The sequence below is a fragment of the Cebus imitator genome, unplaced genomic scaffold, assembly GCF_001604975.1.
Source record: "Cebus imitator isolate Cc_AM_T3 unplaced genomic scaffold, Cebus_imitator-1.0 Scaffold26, whole genome shotgun sequence".
NCBI classification, from domain to species: Eukaryota; Metazoa; Chordata; class Mammalia; order Primates; family Cebidae; genus Cebus; species Cebus imitator.
In genome coordinates this window covers 8,723,020-8,742,500 of record NW_016107341.1, presented here as the reverse complement: position 1 = coordinate 8,742,500, position 19,481 = coordinate 8,723,020, and the positions used below count along the sequence as shown (strand labels likewise).

General features: G+C 38.3%; 1 protein-coding gene across 17 annotated transcripts in view; it reads right to left on the bottom strand.

Annotated features, from left to right (window-relative positions):
- The window catches only part of MAGI2 (membrane associated guanylate kinase, WW and PDZ domain containing 2), a 1,433,352-nt gene that overhangs the window by 302,744 nt on the left and 1,111,127 nt on the right, over nt 1-19,481 (bottom strand). For 11 of the 17 annotated variants that reach the window (XM_037736560.1, XM_037736552.1, XM_037736554.1 and 8 more), the window contains 3 exons: nt 17,475-17,596; nt 16,997-17,125; nt 15,355-15,537 (listed from right to left, as the gene is read on the bottom strand). In XM_037736560.1, the coding sequence (XP_037592488.1) occupies nt 15,355-15,537; nt 16,997-17,125; nt 17,475-17,596 (434 nt within the window). The remainder of the gene's footprint in view (nt 1-15,354; nt 15,538-16,996; nt 17,126-17,474; nt 17,597-19,481) is intronic. The other 6 variants (XM_037736558.1, XM_037736559.1, XM_017523030.2 and 3 more) reach the window with 2 other exon arrangements.

Sequence of the window (19,481 nt, the reverse complement as noted above, 5' to 3'; positions counted from 1 at the left end):
GATTTAAAGAATGGCTGCTCCACCTTCTTTTTGGCAGTGATTCCATGTCTGAAGCACTTTGCATTCTTTATGTTGTAGACTTCAGCATATATTCTTATTATCCCACTATACCCCTAACAGTATCAGCTACATGAATCCTATTGCTATCATTACTTCCTGATAAGAGCCAAAAAGGGAATCATAAAACACTCAACAAAGAAAATATAGCTATGAAATTGAGAGCTGATTTGTCTTTGATGGGAGACAGTTTACAGATGCTGAATCTTCCAGACAAACTTTATAGTCTTGTTCACATACCACCTAACCTAGCCTTATTCCTTATGACTTAAAAGATATTAAAGCACCTTAATTAGGTTAAAGCGATGTAATGCCTGCTTCTTATTCTAGTACCATGGTCTACCTAGTTGCTCAAGCTTGATACTCAAACGAGCAAACAAACTTGACTCTTTCTCCTCCCCTTTCTTCTATGCAGACAAGAGGAACATTGATTCTACTGTCCAGATATTTGTCCTTTCATTCCTCTTTCTCTTCTCATGGTTGTTAGAGCTGAGGCTTCCAATAGGAAGATGACCAGCATACAGCAAACTAGCAGCCAAGGAACCAAGGCACGAAGAACCAGAACCCCACTCTCATCCTGCCCTGTGATCGACTGCTGCTTCCCGCTGATCCAACCCAAGTGGAAGCCATAGGGCAAGGGAGACCATTGGTGTAGTGAACAAAGAGAACTAGAAGGGATGGGTCTGGAAAGGAAAATGAACTTGATCCCACACATTTCTTAACTTCTTTTGTGAATTCTATTTCTCTCTCTCTCTCCAGAGGTATCTTTTGATCAGTTTGATCAAAATTATTTTGAACGTTGTGTGTTTGATCATGTTGCTCCCCTTTTATAACCCTTCCATTCCTCTTAAGCATGCTTTATAGTTCCCTCCTGATCAATCTCCTGGAAGCCTTTCACCTTAACTTCTGTTTCCACTTTCCTTCTCTGTTTTCTCCTAGGCGCCAGGCATAACAGACAAGCGGATGATTCTCCATGTCTTCCAGATTTAGAGACTTCCAAGGACCACACTGCTTTCATCTTATAAGAAGAGATCCTACCTGACACAGCTCCTGGCTCATAGTAAATGCTCCACATGTGCCTGCTGAATGAATGGATGTCTGCATTTTTGCACATACTATTCTCCAAACCTGGAATGCTTAATAAATTCTTAATTTCCCTTCAGTCTCTGAATTACACTTCTGTGAAATCCAGCCTGATCTCTCCCCATGACATCTCTTCTGATGAGAGACTCACTCCTCTGTCCTTGCTCTGCAGTCTGTACTCTTTTAGCTTATCCCCAGGTGCCGTTTTAAATTGCTCACATTCCTCCATGGCTTTACCATGGTTTTACCACACTGTACATTCCTTTACGGCAGAGACTGGTATTATACATGCACAGATCCCTAGGACCTGAAAGGATTCCTGATGCATGGTGGGTACTCGGTGCACATGCCATCTGTTCACCAAGGAAAATGGACTTGATCCCATACCTTTCCTCTTCTCCAGCTTCTGTTTGTTTCAGAAAGACAGAAGGGGAGGTGGAGGAGGTATAAAAATATAAAGTAGCCTTTTTTTTAACCAATTACTACTTTCATTCATTTTTCCCATTTCTTAATGATATCTTGGGAAGATTATTAACTTTTAAGTAAACGTTTTGCTATAATGCATCTAGTCTCATTAAAGCTGCAACATCAAGCTTGATTTAAATCACTTTCTTTCCTCCTCCATAGAGAGGTATGGTCTGCTTCTGAATCACTGCCTCTTCCCTTGTTCATTCTTCAAGGTCTAGTTCTTCCAGTGTTTTAGGGGCATAGAGGAAAACACCCCTCACCCTTAATTTAACCGGTTGCAATTGCATGCTTTTTTGTGTTGATTGTGGCTGCTGCTCTGGTGAATGGTAAATGGCTGTTGAAGTGGCAAGCATGCAATGGCTGGCTCTTTTGTGGGATGGATGTCTGCATTCATCCTCTGGCCAGTGTAATATTTGGCTCAAGCTTGACCTCTTTCACCTCTGTCAGCTCCTGCCACATTGGAGCACTGCCCAGCCTGTTGATGCTGAGTGTTCCTTGCCCAGCAGGCAGCTCTCTTGAGTGGAGGATAGAAGACAGCTGGCTCAAGTCAGACTCCATTCTCCATGGTCACTTCAACCACAGAAATCTCACATAGCCTTGTCATGCCAAATACTCAGTGGCGATGCCTTCATTGCCATGTCTTCTCTCACTCCTGCCATCTCCCTCCAATTCACTTCTTTCCTGTTATGACCAGCAAAGGGAGTGAGTTTACTGCCTGAGCAGATGTCCAATTTGGAAACCTGATCTCCATCTTCCCTTCTTACTGGCTACCCCAGTTTCAATGAGTGATTCTCCTGTAGTCTCCCCTTCCTTTTTCATGTGGATGGTTGTGTTACTTCTCAAACACAAATCCCAATAAGAAAAACTAACCTGAAGATTCTGTCTTCTCGTCTTCAGTGTCTGTTTATGGAGGTCAGGGTGAGAGGAGAGGGTTTGATTATAGCAGGGGAGCCCCACAGTAGCATGGAGGTAAGTTTGTGGGCCCTGGAGTCAATTCTATGAAAAATACCACTCAATATGCCCTGATAATGTTTGCTGAATAAATGAATGAGCAAGTAGATATATCTATTTTGAATAGTTGGTAATAGATGAAAATACTGATGCTGTGCAATAAGGGGCTAGGTGGATTGTGAAACAGAACAAGATTATTCGATGTCAGAAATCAGATGTAAGCCCTGGACTTCTGACTCAGGGCTAAGTGCCCCAGCCTGCCATCTTTGTATAACCTCTGCTTGTCTCAGCAAGGCATGTAGTCATAACATTAATTAATAATGTCACTTCACACATCAATAAGAGCCTTGGAAATTTACCACGAAAAATCAGTTTTGTATTTTTTAGAATTTGCAGCTCTGAATAGGGAGGAAAATGTCATTTCTGCCAGAGGCACAGCATCTTGTTCTGCTCTTATGTGAACTCACTGTCAGGCAATCCTAGAAACTGCTTCCACTTGCCTATGGGCAAAATGTCTCCTTTTCATAGAAAAATGTCACCTTTTCTTGAGGAAATGGCAGGTAGTTATTATTTTTTTTCCAAAGGAAAAATGACCTTTGCATTTGTGTTAAAAGAAAGCCCAAAACCCCTCAAGGACTTAGGCCTTGATGAAAACACTAAAAACAATTCCTTATCTTTTACATTGTACGTGAGGTTCTACTTTGTAAATTTTGAGATTACACCTGTCACCACTGATGTAGTCTGTAGGCAAATGTCAATGACCAGAAAATCCTGGCATCTTGTTTTTCACAGTGTTCACTGCATGCAGGAACCGATGCTTGTATCTCCAGCTCTTGTTGCTCCCACCTTTCTCGTGCTAGTGCGCTCGCGCTCACTCTCTCTCTCTCTCTCTCTCTCTCTCTCTCTCTCTCTCCCCCTCCCTGTTAATCTCATTACTTTAACACATCAAACCCTTTATGTCCCAATCTTACACAAATCCATGAAAGACTCCTGAAAAGAACGCCAGTGTTGCTACATTGCTTATCATTGTGCTTGAAATTATGTTCAATATTTTGTATTAAATTTAGAGATGTGGCAATCTAAGTCATTTTTTTCATACCAAATATATATATTTCTGTTATTTCATGAGGGCACAGGAGAAAATATATCCAGTATTCTTTCCCACTGCTCCCCATAGTCAGAAAAGAAAACACAAAAGAAATACAACACAGAAGAGGAGTGCAAACATTAGGACCCAACACTTTAAAACAAAGAAAGCAGGAAGATAAAGGTGATGATATGAAGAAAGACAGTTCTAGGTTATTAACCTTGGCTTCACAAAACAAAGTTCCCACTTCTTTTGTCAATATCTCATATATGTGATAGAATTTTTTCCTTTTGACAACAGTTCTTGCCATTTAAAAAAAGCAAAATTTCCCTTTAAGAGTTTGATTTTCCAACAAAGTTGTAAGTTAGATGATGACACTCAAGTTTTGCCATGTGTACTCTTGTCAGTTCATGCAAACCCTCAGCTGAAGCATATGAGAGGCACATTAATTACACTGGATACAGGAATAATGTTTCTGCAGCTGCAGCAGTTTTGATATTTGCAGACTCCAGTGCACTCCATCTGTAATTTCACTGGCAGCTTGCAAAAACCAGCAGAATCACACTTATACAAAGGTCTGCATGGTAATTTATCTCCTATTGACTTCAATGAAGTCTCTTCATTCAGAATACTAAGGGATTCATAATTGTGAACTGCGATCTATGACTTATCTAAAGAAAATGAAAGACACGTTTCTTGCTTCTTCTCACTTATGTTCCACATACCTATGGATGATGATACATATGTGCATATCTATACAATTAAACCATTCACCGAGCACTTGCAAGCCCACATGACAAGCTGTAGGAATAAGCCCCAATATCCTACACAGATATATAATTCAAGGAGTATTTCTCTTAGCAGAAACATTTACCTTTCCTCATGCATGTTCCAACTATCTTACCCTCCTCAGACTTTTCTTTTTGTTATGATTCAGAATTGATTTGCTTTTATTTTTGTAGTGGGTAACCATATGAAAAATGGTTTATTAGAGAGTCCGTTACTAAACAGATGAAGATTAGTTTACTGATTTCACTAAAACATGCCTAGCAAAAAGAGATGAGCCATCTAGGCATACTTACATGGTACCTAGCCCAACTTCAGTGTCAGATAATACATACAAAGGGGTGAAATGTCCCTGTTTCAGCTGCCAGTCTGCCAACAGAACACTTGTCAACATGGCACCACAATTCTGAAAATTTTCTGATACCTCTATTAAGTCTAAAATGATTTAAAGAAGCAAGAGGTGTCTTTAAATGTTCGATACAGAATCATTTTTTCTCCAGGATCCAAAGGGTGAACATCCTAAGAGTTCATAACATCTTTTCATGTATCTATTACTCCTGGACTATTACAGCTTTTAATTTATTGGAAGATAGTCTTATGGAGATTCATAATGGCTACCATTTCCGAGAGATTCCATGTGCCATGACCTAAGTATTTTAAATATAATAACTCATCTGGTGAGATGTTTGGTTAAACTAGACTAATAAAAGCTTTAAATAATTCTGTTAGGAGAACATAATCTTAGAGGAATCTATGATTATTACAGCAAATCTTATGCCTCTATAGTAATCCACGTCAGACTAGTGCTGCATAGAAAGATTCATTCACTTATTTAATCAACAAGTTAAATAAATATTGATCATATATGGTCATGAAGTAAGTCTTGGGGATTTATTAATGATCAATCAGACACAGGTTGTGATCTCAATGAGCTTACAGTCAGGTTGGGGAGGCAGGGCAGGCAAATAAGAGTTTACAATTCAGCTGAGGGAAGAGCAGATAAAAATAAGCATCGTTCATAAAAAGCAGATTGTTTCCTGATGAACCAAAGGATCAGTTCAGAGACAGGGCAGTAGGAACTGAATGAATTTGACATTGTCTATAAAAATGCATATAGTGTATACACACACACCATAGAATACAGAAGACTATGCAGCCATAAAAATAATGAAATAATGTCCTTTGCGGCAACATGGATGCAGCTGGAGGTCATTGTCCTAAGTGAATTAACACAAGAACAAAAAAACCAAATACTGCATGTTTTTACTTATAAGTGGAAGTAAACATTGGGTACCTATGGATGTGAAGATGGAAATAACAGACGCGAAAGAATACAAGCATGGGGAGGGTCGGGGCAAGGACTGAGAAACTACCTACTGGGTACAATGCTCCATACCTGGTGACAGGATCCGGCATACCCCAAATCTTAGCGTCATGCAATATATCTATGTAACAGATCTGCACATGTACCCCTGAATCTCAAAGTTGAAATTATATATAAAAATAATGCAGATGGCAGTCCAGACAGCAGAACCTGGTACATCTTTCATCTAGTTGTATCATTGTGGTTCATTGATAAAGCAAAGGAATTGGTGATTTTGAAACTACACTTAAAAAGCTAAAGTGATGAAAACTGCTTAAATGCACTTAGTTAATATTTTAGTTTGAATTTATCTTAAGCTAAACACCTCTCAGTAATATACTCACAGCCAACCACCTCCTCCTAGTATTAAATATAAAAAGACGACATTAACCCCATATTTTCCAGACCATTTCTATTTTATTTAAATAATAGGCTTTCAGATTTTTTTAAAATGCCAATTTCATACTCAGTAATGTACTCTGGTACTCTAACATTCCTGGTGTTATAATGTCTAGCACCATTATGAACTCTGCTGTGAGGCTAAGTAGAGGCCCCACCTATTTTTTCCTTTAGCTCCTAAGAGGGCCAGCGAGCCTTAGTGCAAATTAAATATTTTGTGCAGAACAACTTAAAATATTACTAATAAATGTAAATTTAAGTGCATTGACTTTCATGACTTTAATAAGTAAAATTGTCATGAATATCATATCTCAATTACTTGTGACTTATCCAAATGGATACCAATACTGAAACTAGAAAAAACTATAAAGTAGCACACTTTGCTATGTCTGCACTAAAATGATAGTAAAGTTCTTAATCCTTGGGGAGAGATGAGAACCTAGGATAAGATTTGTATAGTTATCCTTTCTTAAGTGAGCTTTTATCAGAATGTGATTTTAAATGAAGAGGGAATAAAGAGGACAGTGCAAGGCAAAAAGAAGAGAAAAGACAGAAATGAGAAAAAAGAGGAACCACAGTAACATTTGGGTTACAAAGACCTCTTTTTAAAACTCAATGTGTTGCTGGAGCATAGTATGGCATTAAGAATTGATGCAATAACATTGTTTTTAATTCCCAAGTGGTTTTGGTCTGTAGCCAAATTCAAGCACTTCTCCAGGTGTGACATATGGATCACCTATGTGTCATTATAAAAGGAGAGTAGTGGCTAGAAAGTGATCAGCGCTGCTCTCACCCTCACTGTGAGATGTCCTGTTACTGATCTGAGAAATACATTACTAGCAGTGGAAATATTAGGTATCTGAACAAAATGAAATTTTGCAAGTTAGGTGTTTTTACAAAGAACCAAGAGTAAATATATTGATGGGCTAACAAAGTTTATTTTTTGTCTACCGAAGATACTAGTATTGGCCAACTGCCTAGAAATTTATTTTCTGGCTTTTAAAGAGAGCAAAATGTTTTCATTAGCACCCAAAGTTCATAAATGTCTAAACAGGCAAAATGATGTTATATTATGAGATTTTTAGAAAATTATCTAAACGAATGTGAGTATGAATATTTTGCTAGATTAAAACCTTTTTTTAAAAACTGAATTCCTACAGCTACTTCCTTTATTTTTATTAGAAAGATAAAGCTAGATACGTGGTGGTTTTACTGCTTATGATATCTGGATGTGGTATTATGATTCACTATTATTTATTGCTAGCACTACAGAGAACTGAAAGGAAAAAATTATCAACACTCTGTACCAGCAAGATTGTAAGAAGGCAGAGTGCCCATAAAAGTGAAAGGTGCTTTTCTCAGGGGAGTTTGCACAAACTCAGAGAACTCTGAAATAAAGCAGCCACAAGAAACATACTGCAGTAGATAAAGATTACTAAAAGCTTTTTGCTACATCTCCACCAAAAGGTTCCTCTTTCCTTGAATCCAGGCTGACCTATAACTCGCTCTGATTAAAAGAAGTAGAAAAATTGCATTTCTCTGATGAGTTCATTTGCTTCTAGGAATTGACAGACCACCTAAATGATTGACACCACCTAAATCAATGGAGTGGAGTGAAAGTGATGCTCTTCAGGATCCAGGCTAGGTCTTAAGAGGCATTACAGTCTTCCCTTTTGCTTTCTGGTTACCCTAAGCTACCTTGTTTTTGAGACTGTAGAGAGATGCTGGGCAAGATCCCAGGTGTCCCAACCATCCCAGCGAAGGCATCAAGTGTGAGTAAAGGCATCCTGTGCATCCTAGTCCCAGGAGAGCTTCATATGACTGCGCCAGGGTGATGAGTCCTGAACTAAGTCTAGTAGAAGACAACCACCCACCTGATCCTAGGTGAGATTGCAGAATCATGAGCTGATGATCTAGTGTTCTTTTACATCACTAGAGTTTGGCATAGTTTGTTAGGCAGCAATAGAAAACTAAACAAGTACATCAAAAAAGTAGAAAAGTTACATTTCTCTGATTAGTTCATTTGCTTGTGGCAATTGACAGACCACCTAAATAGTTTATACCACCTAAATGTGAACACCTGGCTGTGACAAAGGGCAGTGATGAAAGGCTGGCTGTTTCACTGAGACTTTTTAAAGAGGGCAGTTGTGGGGAGAGCCCACCTCAGCATGTGCTCAGGTTTCAAAAGGAAGCCTGCTCTGGATATAGGCTGGTTATGAAGTGGTGGAAAAACAAGCCAGAAAACATTTTCAAATGACTTCTTAGGCTTTCTTGCAGCTCTTTCTCAGGGAATGTTTAATGAGCAACCAGGAAATTTTAGCAAACTGCTAAGGAGCTTAGAATGGTTAGGAAGGGCCAAAGAACACTAGACTGGGGTGGAGTGGGGAATTGCTGGGTGACTAATAGCGGGAAAATCAATATGGAATGACCGGCACGAAGAAGAGAGGCAGTAACTGCTCCTGTGAGAGCAGACCCATCACCATCCACACGGGCCTCAGGTTAATCTTCGCTCTTCCTGAGAGAATAAAGGGGTAAACAAGATTTCAGATAATAATGCTATGGGACAGAGTGTCCTGAAACGGTGCGAAAAGCCCCCAAAGTGAGAAACTGCTCATACTCCAATGTCTTAGACTTATTTCTAGAATCCACTTAATGTGACTGAAACGAAAGATAAATGGAAGGATTGGGTTGTTTTCTATTGGACAGAAGCCCTTAGTCTCCACCCCAAAAGTTAATCCCCACTGCTATTCACAAACACTCCTTCCAAGCAGTTCTGAGCATAGGCTTGGATGGGAGAGGGGAGGATAGGATGGAGTGTTTGCAAAGCCATACAGTAGGTGAGAAAGGAAATCTTCTTGCTACTACTACAGGCAGTCATTCTCATACTCCATTGGGCATAACATGTGAATATCGAAGACTTTTGGTTCACGATAACAGATTGAACACACATCTTTCTCTTTAACAAGGACTCTAAAATAGATAAACCCACAGCAGTGAGGAGATCCCGAGAAAGACTGCTATAAGACAAGACAATACAAGAGAAATCTGGAATATGGAATGTCAATAAAGGCATGACAGCAGTGGTATCACAACTTTGGAAAGTATATGCCAGAACAGGGGCTGGCAAACTAAGACCCATGAGGCAAAACCTGCTGCCACCTGTATTTGTCATAAAGTTTTATTGGGACGCAGCCATACCCACTTGTTTACATGTTGTCTAGGGCTGCTTTCACCGTAGCAGAGTTGAACAGTTGTAACAGAGACCATCCGGTCTGCAAAACCTAAAATGTTTTACCTGAGTATTTACTAATATTTGACCCTTTACATAGTTTGCTCAGTTTGGTTCTGGTGTCTTCTTGGCTGGGAGGGCAGCATGGACAGGAAGGACTCTTCAGTTGCTCCACAGAACCCGAGAAGGGCCAGGGATTTGGAAACATCTGATGCGAATATATGGAGGATCTGCCAGCCATTTGCCTGCATGCACGATCCCCACCACACACCCAAGTCAGAGAATGAGGGTGTCTCCAAAACAGAAAGAAAAAAGCCCCATAGAACAGATTAGACTTTCATATTCTGTCCCTGCTTCATAAGCCTAAAAAAAATCTGACTAGTCTTCAAACTCTGCCACAAATTTTGGACTCCCGAGTCGCTTTACAGAATTTCACACTTAAATATGGAAACCTGGAATCATTAGACATGTGAGCACCACATTCTAGTAAAATAAAGATATGTTAGAGAAAGAGGATATGGATAGGAATAACAGTGGACTATGTTTGGGAAAGATATAATGCCAAGTTCATAAGTGTCAGCTGTGTAACCACCCTACTAGACAGGGGTAGGATGACAAAAAAATGACCAGAAGAAAAAAAGAACCTCCATAGTACCTAACACAATGACACTTTTGGGGGAAAATATGTATATTTTAAGAAAGATATTGCAATAAAGAAAGAGTATAAAACTCCAAAAAGATGTTTAAGGGAAACAAGATATTTATGGTACATTACCAGGCTCAGTGAAAAATGTACAAAGCCATAATAATTCAAACACTATGCAAATTTCACTAAAATTAGTTGTAAAGCTCTATTGGGGGGATGTAGGAGGGTTAGATGATGCTAAAGCTTCATTTCTTTTTAAAGGAAATTAAATAAAGGTCATGTCTAAACTGTTAAATCAAGACAACTGTATAAGCATATTCATTGGAAGTGTGAAGGTAGCTACCAAAAGAAATATCTAAAAGAATATAAATTAATCCATTGTCTCTGGAATATAGGTCTAGAGGGTGGGAAGGGAGAGGATGGAGACATTTTAAGCATTATACATATGTTAATCCTTTTTTATTTACCATGAACATGTATTGCTTCAACAATTAAAAAAAAAAAAAATATATATATATATATGCGCATACTATTGAACACTACTTCTAGAAATCTGGAATCAGTAGGTCTAGGGGCACAGGAATTTGTATTTTTAAAAAGCTCTCCAAGTGGTTCTTACAAAGTTAATCTTGTGCCCTTACTTTCAGAAGCACAGATAGAGGGTAGCAACCAGTAAAACAGCGGTAACATCTATCTGCTCAAGTGGAGAGGCATCAGGGTCTAAGGAATTCTAGGATGGGCTGGGCATGGTGGCTCAGAACTGTAATCTTGGCATTTTGGGAGGCTGAGGCAGGAGCCTTGCTTCAGGCCTGGAGTTTGAGAATAGCCTACACAACAAAGTGACACCTTGTCTCTATAGAAATTTTAAAGAAATTATCGAGGCATGGTGGTACAAGCATGTGGTCCCAGCTACTTGGGAGGCTGACGCAGGAGGATGGCTTGAGCCCAGGAGCTGGAGGCTGCAGTGAGCAATGATTGTGCCACTATATTCCACTCTGGGTGACAGAGTGAGACTTTGTCAAGAAGAAGATGATGAAAAGCTAGAAGAAAGAAGAGCGAAGAAAGAAACAAGAAGAAGAAAAAAGAAAAGAGAAAGATGAAGAATGCTAAAATGTTCGCATGTTTTTTTTCTCAGAATACTTTCTTGTGATTTTACTAATAAAATGGATAATTACTAAAAGAGGGCAAATAAAAATGAACAGGTTGTGAGTTACTTCATAATTCAACCCCTGCTTACGGAAGCACTTCACGAGGGTTAGCTCTCTTCTCTCTTGTATATATTGCAAACCACAAGCTTTGATTCAAAAACTAGCCTGGGGAAAAGCACAAAACATCATGTAAAGACAGAAGCTTTTTAACTGAAGGATGTTAGATAAATAACTATTTTTCAGACTCTGTGGTTTCTGTGTAAGCCATGTTACATCAAACTTGATTTTTAAAATACTTTAAAGAATGTAATCAGGGTCTCTGGTGTTTACAAACGATTGCTGGGATGTGCAGAATACTTAATAATCAGAACTCAGAGGGTTTCTGGGCACTATGGTAATTCTTCCTGAGAAACCTTCTAGAACATCATAGGACCATTGGGATTGGTTCAAATAGTTATCAAAAAGCAGCCAAAGGCACACTGCCCTCATTTTCCCCTGTTCTCCATCCCTTCCCAGGAGTGAGTGCCGACTAAGAAAGAAATAATTCCCAACTCCACCCTTGCTTCTCTTGTACAGGACCCTGGGTCAAACTTTTTGGTACAGTGAATTTTCCTTTGTGTCTATACAAACTACTGACATCTCTTTGCCTAAATGAGAGATCACCTAGAGCTGGAGAAGTTGATTAAAATATTTTCATGTTTATTTCAATGTCAAATGAGACTGCTCACCTTTTAAATACCAATGACTTATCCTTTATATCTGTAGTATCTATTATTTAATTTTTGAGGTTCACTGGATAAAGTCATAGTAAAAAAGAATATTAATTTTGTCTTTTCCATGTACTTGTCTTTTAAATTTGGTCCAGAAACTGAAAAACTGGTTTGTGCTTCAGTGGTCAGCCACATTGTCCAATTAGCATTGACTAGGCTATACTGTAAAAGAGGAATTCAGCCTATTCAAATTTCATTTCTTTGTTTTCAAGAGCATCCATCCACCCATCCATCCATCCATCCGAGAAGTATTTATGAGAACCTCCTATTTGCCCAGCACTTTTTTAGGTTCCATGAACATATAAGTAAACAAAATATTAGCCATAGAGTAAACCTCTATGCCAAATGGGCTAAAAATTAGTTGAAAATTTCTATGAGAATAGCTTTAATTACAGGTATATGTGTATATCTGATATTTTTGGCTTTTTAAATTTGAGGATATGTGACACTATACTGTCCTCCAATGTTTGCTACAAGTCTAAGTAGGTCATCTTTACCATTTATAATTATCATTTTGCTCTATACTTCACCATGAATCCACACTAAAGGTGAAACATTAATGTACGCGGTGACAGCATAGCCCCTTTTCTAGGCATTTCTTACCACTGTGCCTCTCTGCATGTACTGTTTCCTCTTCCCATGATCTTCCTCTCTTGTCTGCCTAGTAGATACTTATTCATCATTCAAAACTCTTTCAGACATCATCTTCTCTTTGAAGTCTTCCCTAAGCACCTCCCAGCAGAACTGATCCCCACTTCCTCTGTACTACTGTTGTACTTACGTACATATTTTTATTATTGCATTGATATAAATATTCATTAACATGTCACTGGAAAACTTCTTGAATGTAGAAACATTTGTCTCATTTTTACATCCCTAGTAATTTAGGATTTGCTAGTAATTAGCAAAATGTCTGGCACATTCACTAAATATTTGCTGAGTTGGACTGAAGAGCCATTCCCTCTCTTATAACATGTGGGATGTCACAGAAATGTGTTTTTACATGTGATTTTAAATTATCTCACAATTACAGCTAAACATTTTAAATTTTTTGAATATTTAACAAGACTTAGTTTTTGTTTTATAAACTCTTATCCAATGAGAGACATTATCATCCCCACAAGAGCCTAATAAAATTATGTACTTAGCAATATACTTTAAAAATTTTCTGTTGCTTAGCCATGAGTGATGATGCATGCCTGGAGTCCCAGCTATTTGGGAGGGTGAGGCAGGGCAATCGTGTGAGCCCAGGGGTTTGGGTCCAGCCTGGGCAAAATACCATGACCCCATCTCTTGAGGAAAAAAAAAACAAAAAAACTTCTGTTTTTCAATCCTTCTACTCTCCTGACTTTGTGCCAGTATTGTGGTGACTATGGGCCCATTATATTTTGTTTCAATTACTTGTTTATGTGCCTGTGGCCTCTCCTAGATTTGAATGCCTTGAGAAACAGGACTATGTTCTTCCCATTTTTATAGCCCTGTTGCACTGCAATGACTATGAGAGGGAGGTGCTTAGCAAGTTAAATGCACAGAAGACTAAAAATGCATGATGGTGAACAGAATCATATCTTTGGTTCTTTTCACTCCCCTAGGACCTGCTTTGTGATTATCTTAAATGAAGACAGTCTGCTCAATTCTAAATAAAGCTTTGACTTTGTTGTTGAATAAAGCTAACTGAGACTGTGTGGGTGTGGCAAACTAGCAAAATGAGTAAAAAAGAAAAAAGATTTTCTATGCAAATATTTGTATTTTGTCTTTTAAGTTTACACTGAATTAAGTCTCTCCCAGTTTTAAAACATAAAATAGTGGAAAGAAAAATAACTACATGCTTATTATAAAAGAAATAGTTTTGTGAAATATTTCACTGAAGTGCAAAAGCATTGGGGAATCTTTCCCCTCTCCTAAGATGATATTAGTCCCATAATTTTCTTTTATCCTAGTCAATAGGGTAATTTTTGTTGAAACATTTGATGTTTGTGGGGTTTTGGCAACATGAAGATGTGGATGCTCAGTAAAATATCACCAAATGAATGGCAGAATGGACACCCTATATCTCACTCTAGGAGAAAATTACATACAAGTGACTTTTATAATGGTAGTGTTCAGAAACATGGTGAGTTAGTTTTGAAGCTTCGTCTCAACTTTTAAGGAGATATGACATCTATTATATGCATTATTACTCACAAGTGAGTGGCAGAGACAAATATGAGGATACCTTAAAAAGTTATTTATACAGAAACTCTATGGTAAACGGCAATACAGCATTGGTGATATTTAAAATGAAAAATGTCAGATGAACACCTCGATTTTGTGTTGTTTCTCTATACACAAACCACTTTAAAATCTATGGAAGAACAATTCATATATGCTTTGGTCATAAAAATGGCAGAACTCTTTCTCCAAAGTAATTCTCTAATTTTTGTATATACTAGAACACATTTTCAGAAAGTCGATATCATAAACTAAATCAATGCAAAAAACATGACAATGGTGATAGAGCATATTTCTTTAGAGATGTGTTAACTGTACTTTATAATATATTCTAAGGCACTTAAAAATTACACTATAAAAATCTTGAATCAGCACTTAAAATACATAAGGTCAAATTTAATTTCTTCATTGTTTTCTAGATAAGGAAATTAATATTTATAAGTTATGGGACTTATCCAAGACCATGGGCCAGGCAAGAAAATTTAAAATCAGACTGTGAAACCAAACCTCGTTCATTACTTTTTCCTTTACTCTGTACAATTTTCATATTTTATATGTTCCTGCCCTTAGCAATTTGCCTCTGTATTTCCACATGAAATAAATTTCAATTATAATTTGAGTAGACATCTGAGTAATTATGTATGAAAAATAATTTTTAAGGACTAGAAAATACCCATATAGTAAAACATTGTATGGGGGCTTACACCAACTTATACCAGTTTAAAATTTGTTCTATAAGATGAGCATGTATATTTCAATAACTAACCGGGATGATTTAGCATGAGAATATTATAAGATTAACACAGATTTTAAAATATTGTGGCTGAATATAAGTTAGAAAAGTGTGAAATGTTAATTACACCCCTAAGAACAAACGCTAGATATAAATTAGACAAGTGTCAATCTCAAGAGTCCATTGAAGCCAGCAAACAGAAGGGGCAGTCTAAAAATATAAGGCAAAAATTATATTCAAAATTGTTTCCAAATTAACTCAACTTGATATTTTTTAACTTAGGGAAACATAATTTATACTTTATGCTTTTCCTAAACTGAAGTGACCTTTGTCTTTTGAATAAAAACACAAAAGAAGCTCCTTATATTCGCCTTTAGAAAAAAAAAGTTGCAAAACAATTTTCAAAAGCATCAAGGACCTTACCTGTTTCCATTTTTCCATCCTGTGCTGCAGGCCCATCCGGAATCACACTTTTCACCTGCAGAAACTCGTCAGGTTCGTCTCCACCAATTATGGTAAATCCAAAACCCATGTTGCTCTTTTTTAGGGTGGTGCTGAGGAATGTTCCCTTCAACTGGGATGCATCCCGGGTGAAGAGTGGTTTTTCTACATTGGCCAATATAAGTTAAAAAAGAAAAAGGCATGTTTAAGGCAAGTTCTCAGACAAGAGAAAGCCAGCCACTGAGCAGCAACAATCCCAGGGGTAAATGTGGGGGTCTTAGCAAATGCAAGCAGGTGGCGACTGCAAGAGGAGCAAAACTATTAGAACTTCCTACAGGTGAAAAGCAGTCCCAAGCATCCAGGGAAAGATGAAAAGCTGTTTGGTTTGGAGACAGACTTTTTGTCAAATCAGTTTCCATTCATTAATTTAGCCTTCTTGGGCTTAAAAAAGGCTGTGTCAACAGGGTGCCAGAGCCTTCAGAGAAAGAGGAACAAGGAGCTCAAATCATACAGACACATCTGGATCTGTTCCTCTTGTTATGAAAGATTCCGGGTAGGAGGTATGTGTCAGTGGCCGATTCTAAACTAAGCCTTGAAGAAATAAGGGTAGAAAAATAAAATGGACTTGTGATTTTTTTAAGTGAATGAGAGCACAACATTTCAGCATGTACAGCATAGCAAACAGAGAAGCAGTGGAACGTGATCACATATTCAAAGGTCCAGGTTGCGTAGAAAGAGTACCTGTATGTGGGACTGACTTTTGTTTACACCCCTCTATTGTGAGGTACTGTGAAGATAACTAGATATATAAATTGCTATTGGCTCCCATAGTGTTTAGTATACTCTAAAATGCGAGCAAAAGTCAAGCCAATGTTTTTAGATATAATTATGAATGTAAAGGTAACACATTTTGTAACAATATGTTGATAGATTCAAATCATACGGCTGCCTGAATAATTTGAATAAGCAGCCGTATAGATTTACCTGCTAATTTATTATATGATATGCTTTTCCAGCTACAATCTGTAACAAATATATTCCTAACCATAATAAGTGCTTTAAAAATAACAGTCATACTAGGAAATGGAATTAATATCTGCTTTAAATTCCATCAGATAAATATTTTATGATTCTTTAAAAATGTGTCATATTTAGGTGATCTGATTTAATATTTGTAATAGCCAAATTGTATATTGTAACTCAGTTAAGTATTCTGCATGATACCTTTTCTTGTTACATTTTGGGTGGTATGTAATCAACTCTAAGAAAATGAGTCATTCTCTTACACTTTTACTTTTTCTGTTCACTTACATGTCACGTGTATCTTTATTAAAAACAGAGCTTCTTTAAAATAAATAAAAACCATAATATTTTCTTCTATGTTTTCTTTATCAAACTAAAGTTTATAATTGGAGAGAAGTTCATCAGGAGACCTTTACATTCATTTAATTATGCTGTAGTATATGGCGTGAAAATTAGCAGGCAAGCCTAGACCTCCCGACTCCAAAGGCTCTTTGGTGCTTTTATTTAGAAGCCCACTAGCTGTGAAAAGTTTGTGCAGCAACTCATCCCACTACGTGGCTCCCAGGTGTAGTCAGGCCCCGAAAGCAGCCCTGGGACATACCGAACAGCCAGGGCCTCCCTGCTGGGTCACGCTGATAGTAAGACAAGTCATCCACGCTGCGCGACCTCTCCGGGGCAGCGCGGGGGCAGATGGATTTGGGCCTAGGTAATGTCGATGAGGAGCTGTCTATGTCACAAAGGAGAACAAGCCTCATTCTTGTGCTTGGTCTTTTAAGGACAAACTTATGAGTCTCTATGAATCTCTGCAGTTTACAGTGCCACTATCAAAATCCATTCATCTCTACCTGGCGACATGCTGTACATTCCTACAAGGTACTGCCTGAGGCTTTAACTTCATCTGTGGTTGCTAAAGGCATTAGTTTAGAGAGAATGCAAACATCCAGCTAAAGCTAATAGAAGGGTCTGGAGAAAGCAAATCAATTTTTCAAAATGGTCCAAGCTACAGACATATTTGGAAGAGCAGGCAGTTTGACAGACAATTTTCCCTTTGAAACATCACATGCTGACAGGTATCATACCTCGGAAACCTGGGGCCTGCAGGGGCTTTGTTCCAAGTTCTGTGTGGGGCATGTTATGTTGCTGTAGCTTCCTTTTTGCTTCCAGGACAGGATTTTCAAACTGTGTTCTTCTATTTATGTGGCTAAAAAAGAAAATTTCAAATTAGGACAACAGTTGGGCAAAGTCATTTAAAAGGCCATATGTATGGCTCTAGACAGAGCAGGTGATTAAGGGTCACCTTATCTGATTACAGTCAAGTGCCTCACCCAGCATGCGGTCAGGCTCCAGACCAGGCTGGCCTGTGCACAACACACATTTCTGTGACAAGTGCTGAGTTCTCAAAGGGTCCATCATATGCCATTCTGCTTACATTATACATGATTCAGCCAAAAGAACTAGAATGTGCACTGGCTTTCTGGTCTACTGTGTTCCTTTGAGGTGAGTTTGATGTATAAAAATAAGTGGTGAAGAAATTTATACTGAGTGGTGTTGAAGAAAAGAGCATCATCTGAGCTTTGCAAAGTCGCCATATCCAACAGGATACATGGGAGGTAAATTCATTGATAGAGTGTAGCAACCATCTGCACTGTTTAGAGTTAGTACTGGATTGAGAGACTGGGATCCTGGAGAAAGACTCCCAAGATGTTTGCAGAAATTACAGAATACATATATAGGACAGTTTATGCTGACATCAATGTAAAGTAGAGAATTCATATTCTATATCATGAGATGGCAAACTTGTAGGTGTCAGACACAGAGTGGCTTAAAGCAGCTGTGGCCCAGCTAAACTGAGAGCTTATAGCTTAAGCAAATTGTGAATTCCTGTATAGCACGCTGTTTGATTTTTAGAGTTCCTTATCTGTGGGAAGAGTAGGAACCAACATGCCTGCTTAGTGGTGGCCCTATGGTGCTCTTTCTCTAGAATATAAACACCTCATGAGAGGGCTGGCATATATATTGATTTTGGTTCTTTGTACAAACTGAAATAGAATTATGGCAGGCAAGCATGAAGAGGAGAGAAGGGATAGAGGAGAAATTGACAAATACTGAGTCCTTAACTCTTGGCTAGTTACTATATTTAATTTTCCTCAGTGAGGCCTCATAACAAAACAGACTTGAATTCTAATTATTCACCTTTTAAAGGCAATGAGACTGACACATGGAGAGATCGGATTATTTGCTCTAAATCATGTCTCGTAAGTGGAAAGGCTGGACTTGGCCGTGTTCATTTCTAAAACGAATCTCTACACAGTTTTTTCTTTTTGATACATGATTTCACACTGTTAAATGCACACATACTTATTGTGTTTGTACACCCCTCACGGCCCCAACACAAACCACTTATAGCTTCAGAAAGGAAAAGAGATAGAAGCAGAAACATCTCAACAACCAATTTTCTAACACTATGAATCACATCATTCCAAAGCAGTGCCCAGAAACATGGTAAGCCAACTGCAATATCTAATTCTTTCCTCATGGGAGACAGGGTAAGGTAGCTGCCTGCCCTACAGGCTGTGCAGTCAATCAGTCCTGTATTCAAATTCCAGCTCTACTACTTGACCAGCAGTATGACCATGGGTGAGTTATCGAACCTGAGTTTTAGTGTCTTAATCTGTAATACCAGCATAATGCCTCCTTCCTGGGGTGGTTGTGAGCAGTATGTGAAATAATGAATATTAACACATGGCTTTGAGTAGACATGCTCAATAATTAGTACCAGCTTGTATCACCATCATCATCTTAATCATCACCATCACTGTCATTATTTTTCGTCCATAAGAAAGGCTTTATTGGGGGATCTTTAGAAGCACTGGGTCCTTACTCTAACTGCCTCTGGTGTTGTTTAGGAAGGGAGTGCTTATAACAATGCTCTTTGTTAATGAAACTCATTTGTAAAAGGTTCAAAGTACAACCATCTGTGTGAAATTATTTTCACCGGAAGTAAAATGCTGTTGCAATGCTCTCATGCACCCAGGTCTCGTGCATTGTGACTGTGGTGCACAGTGAACTAATAATACCTGTGCCTG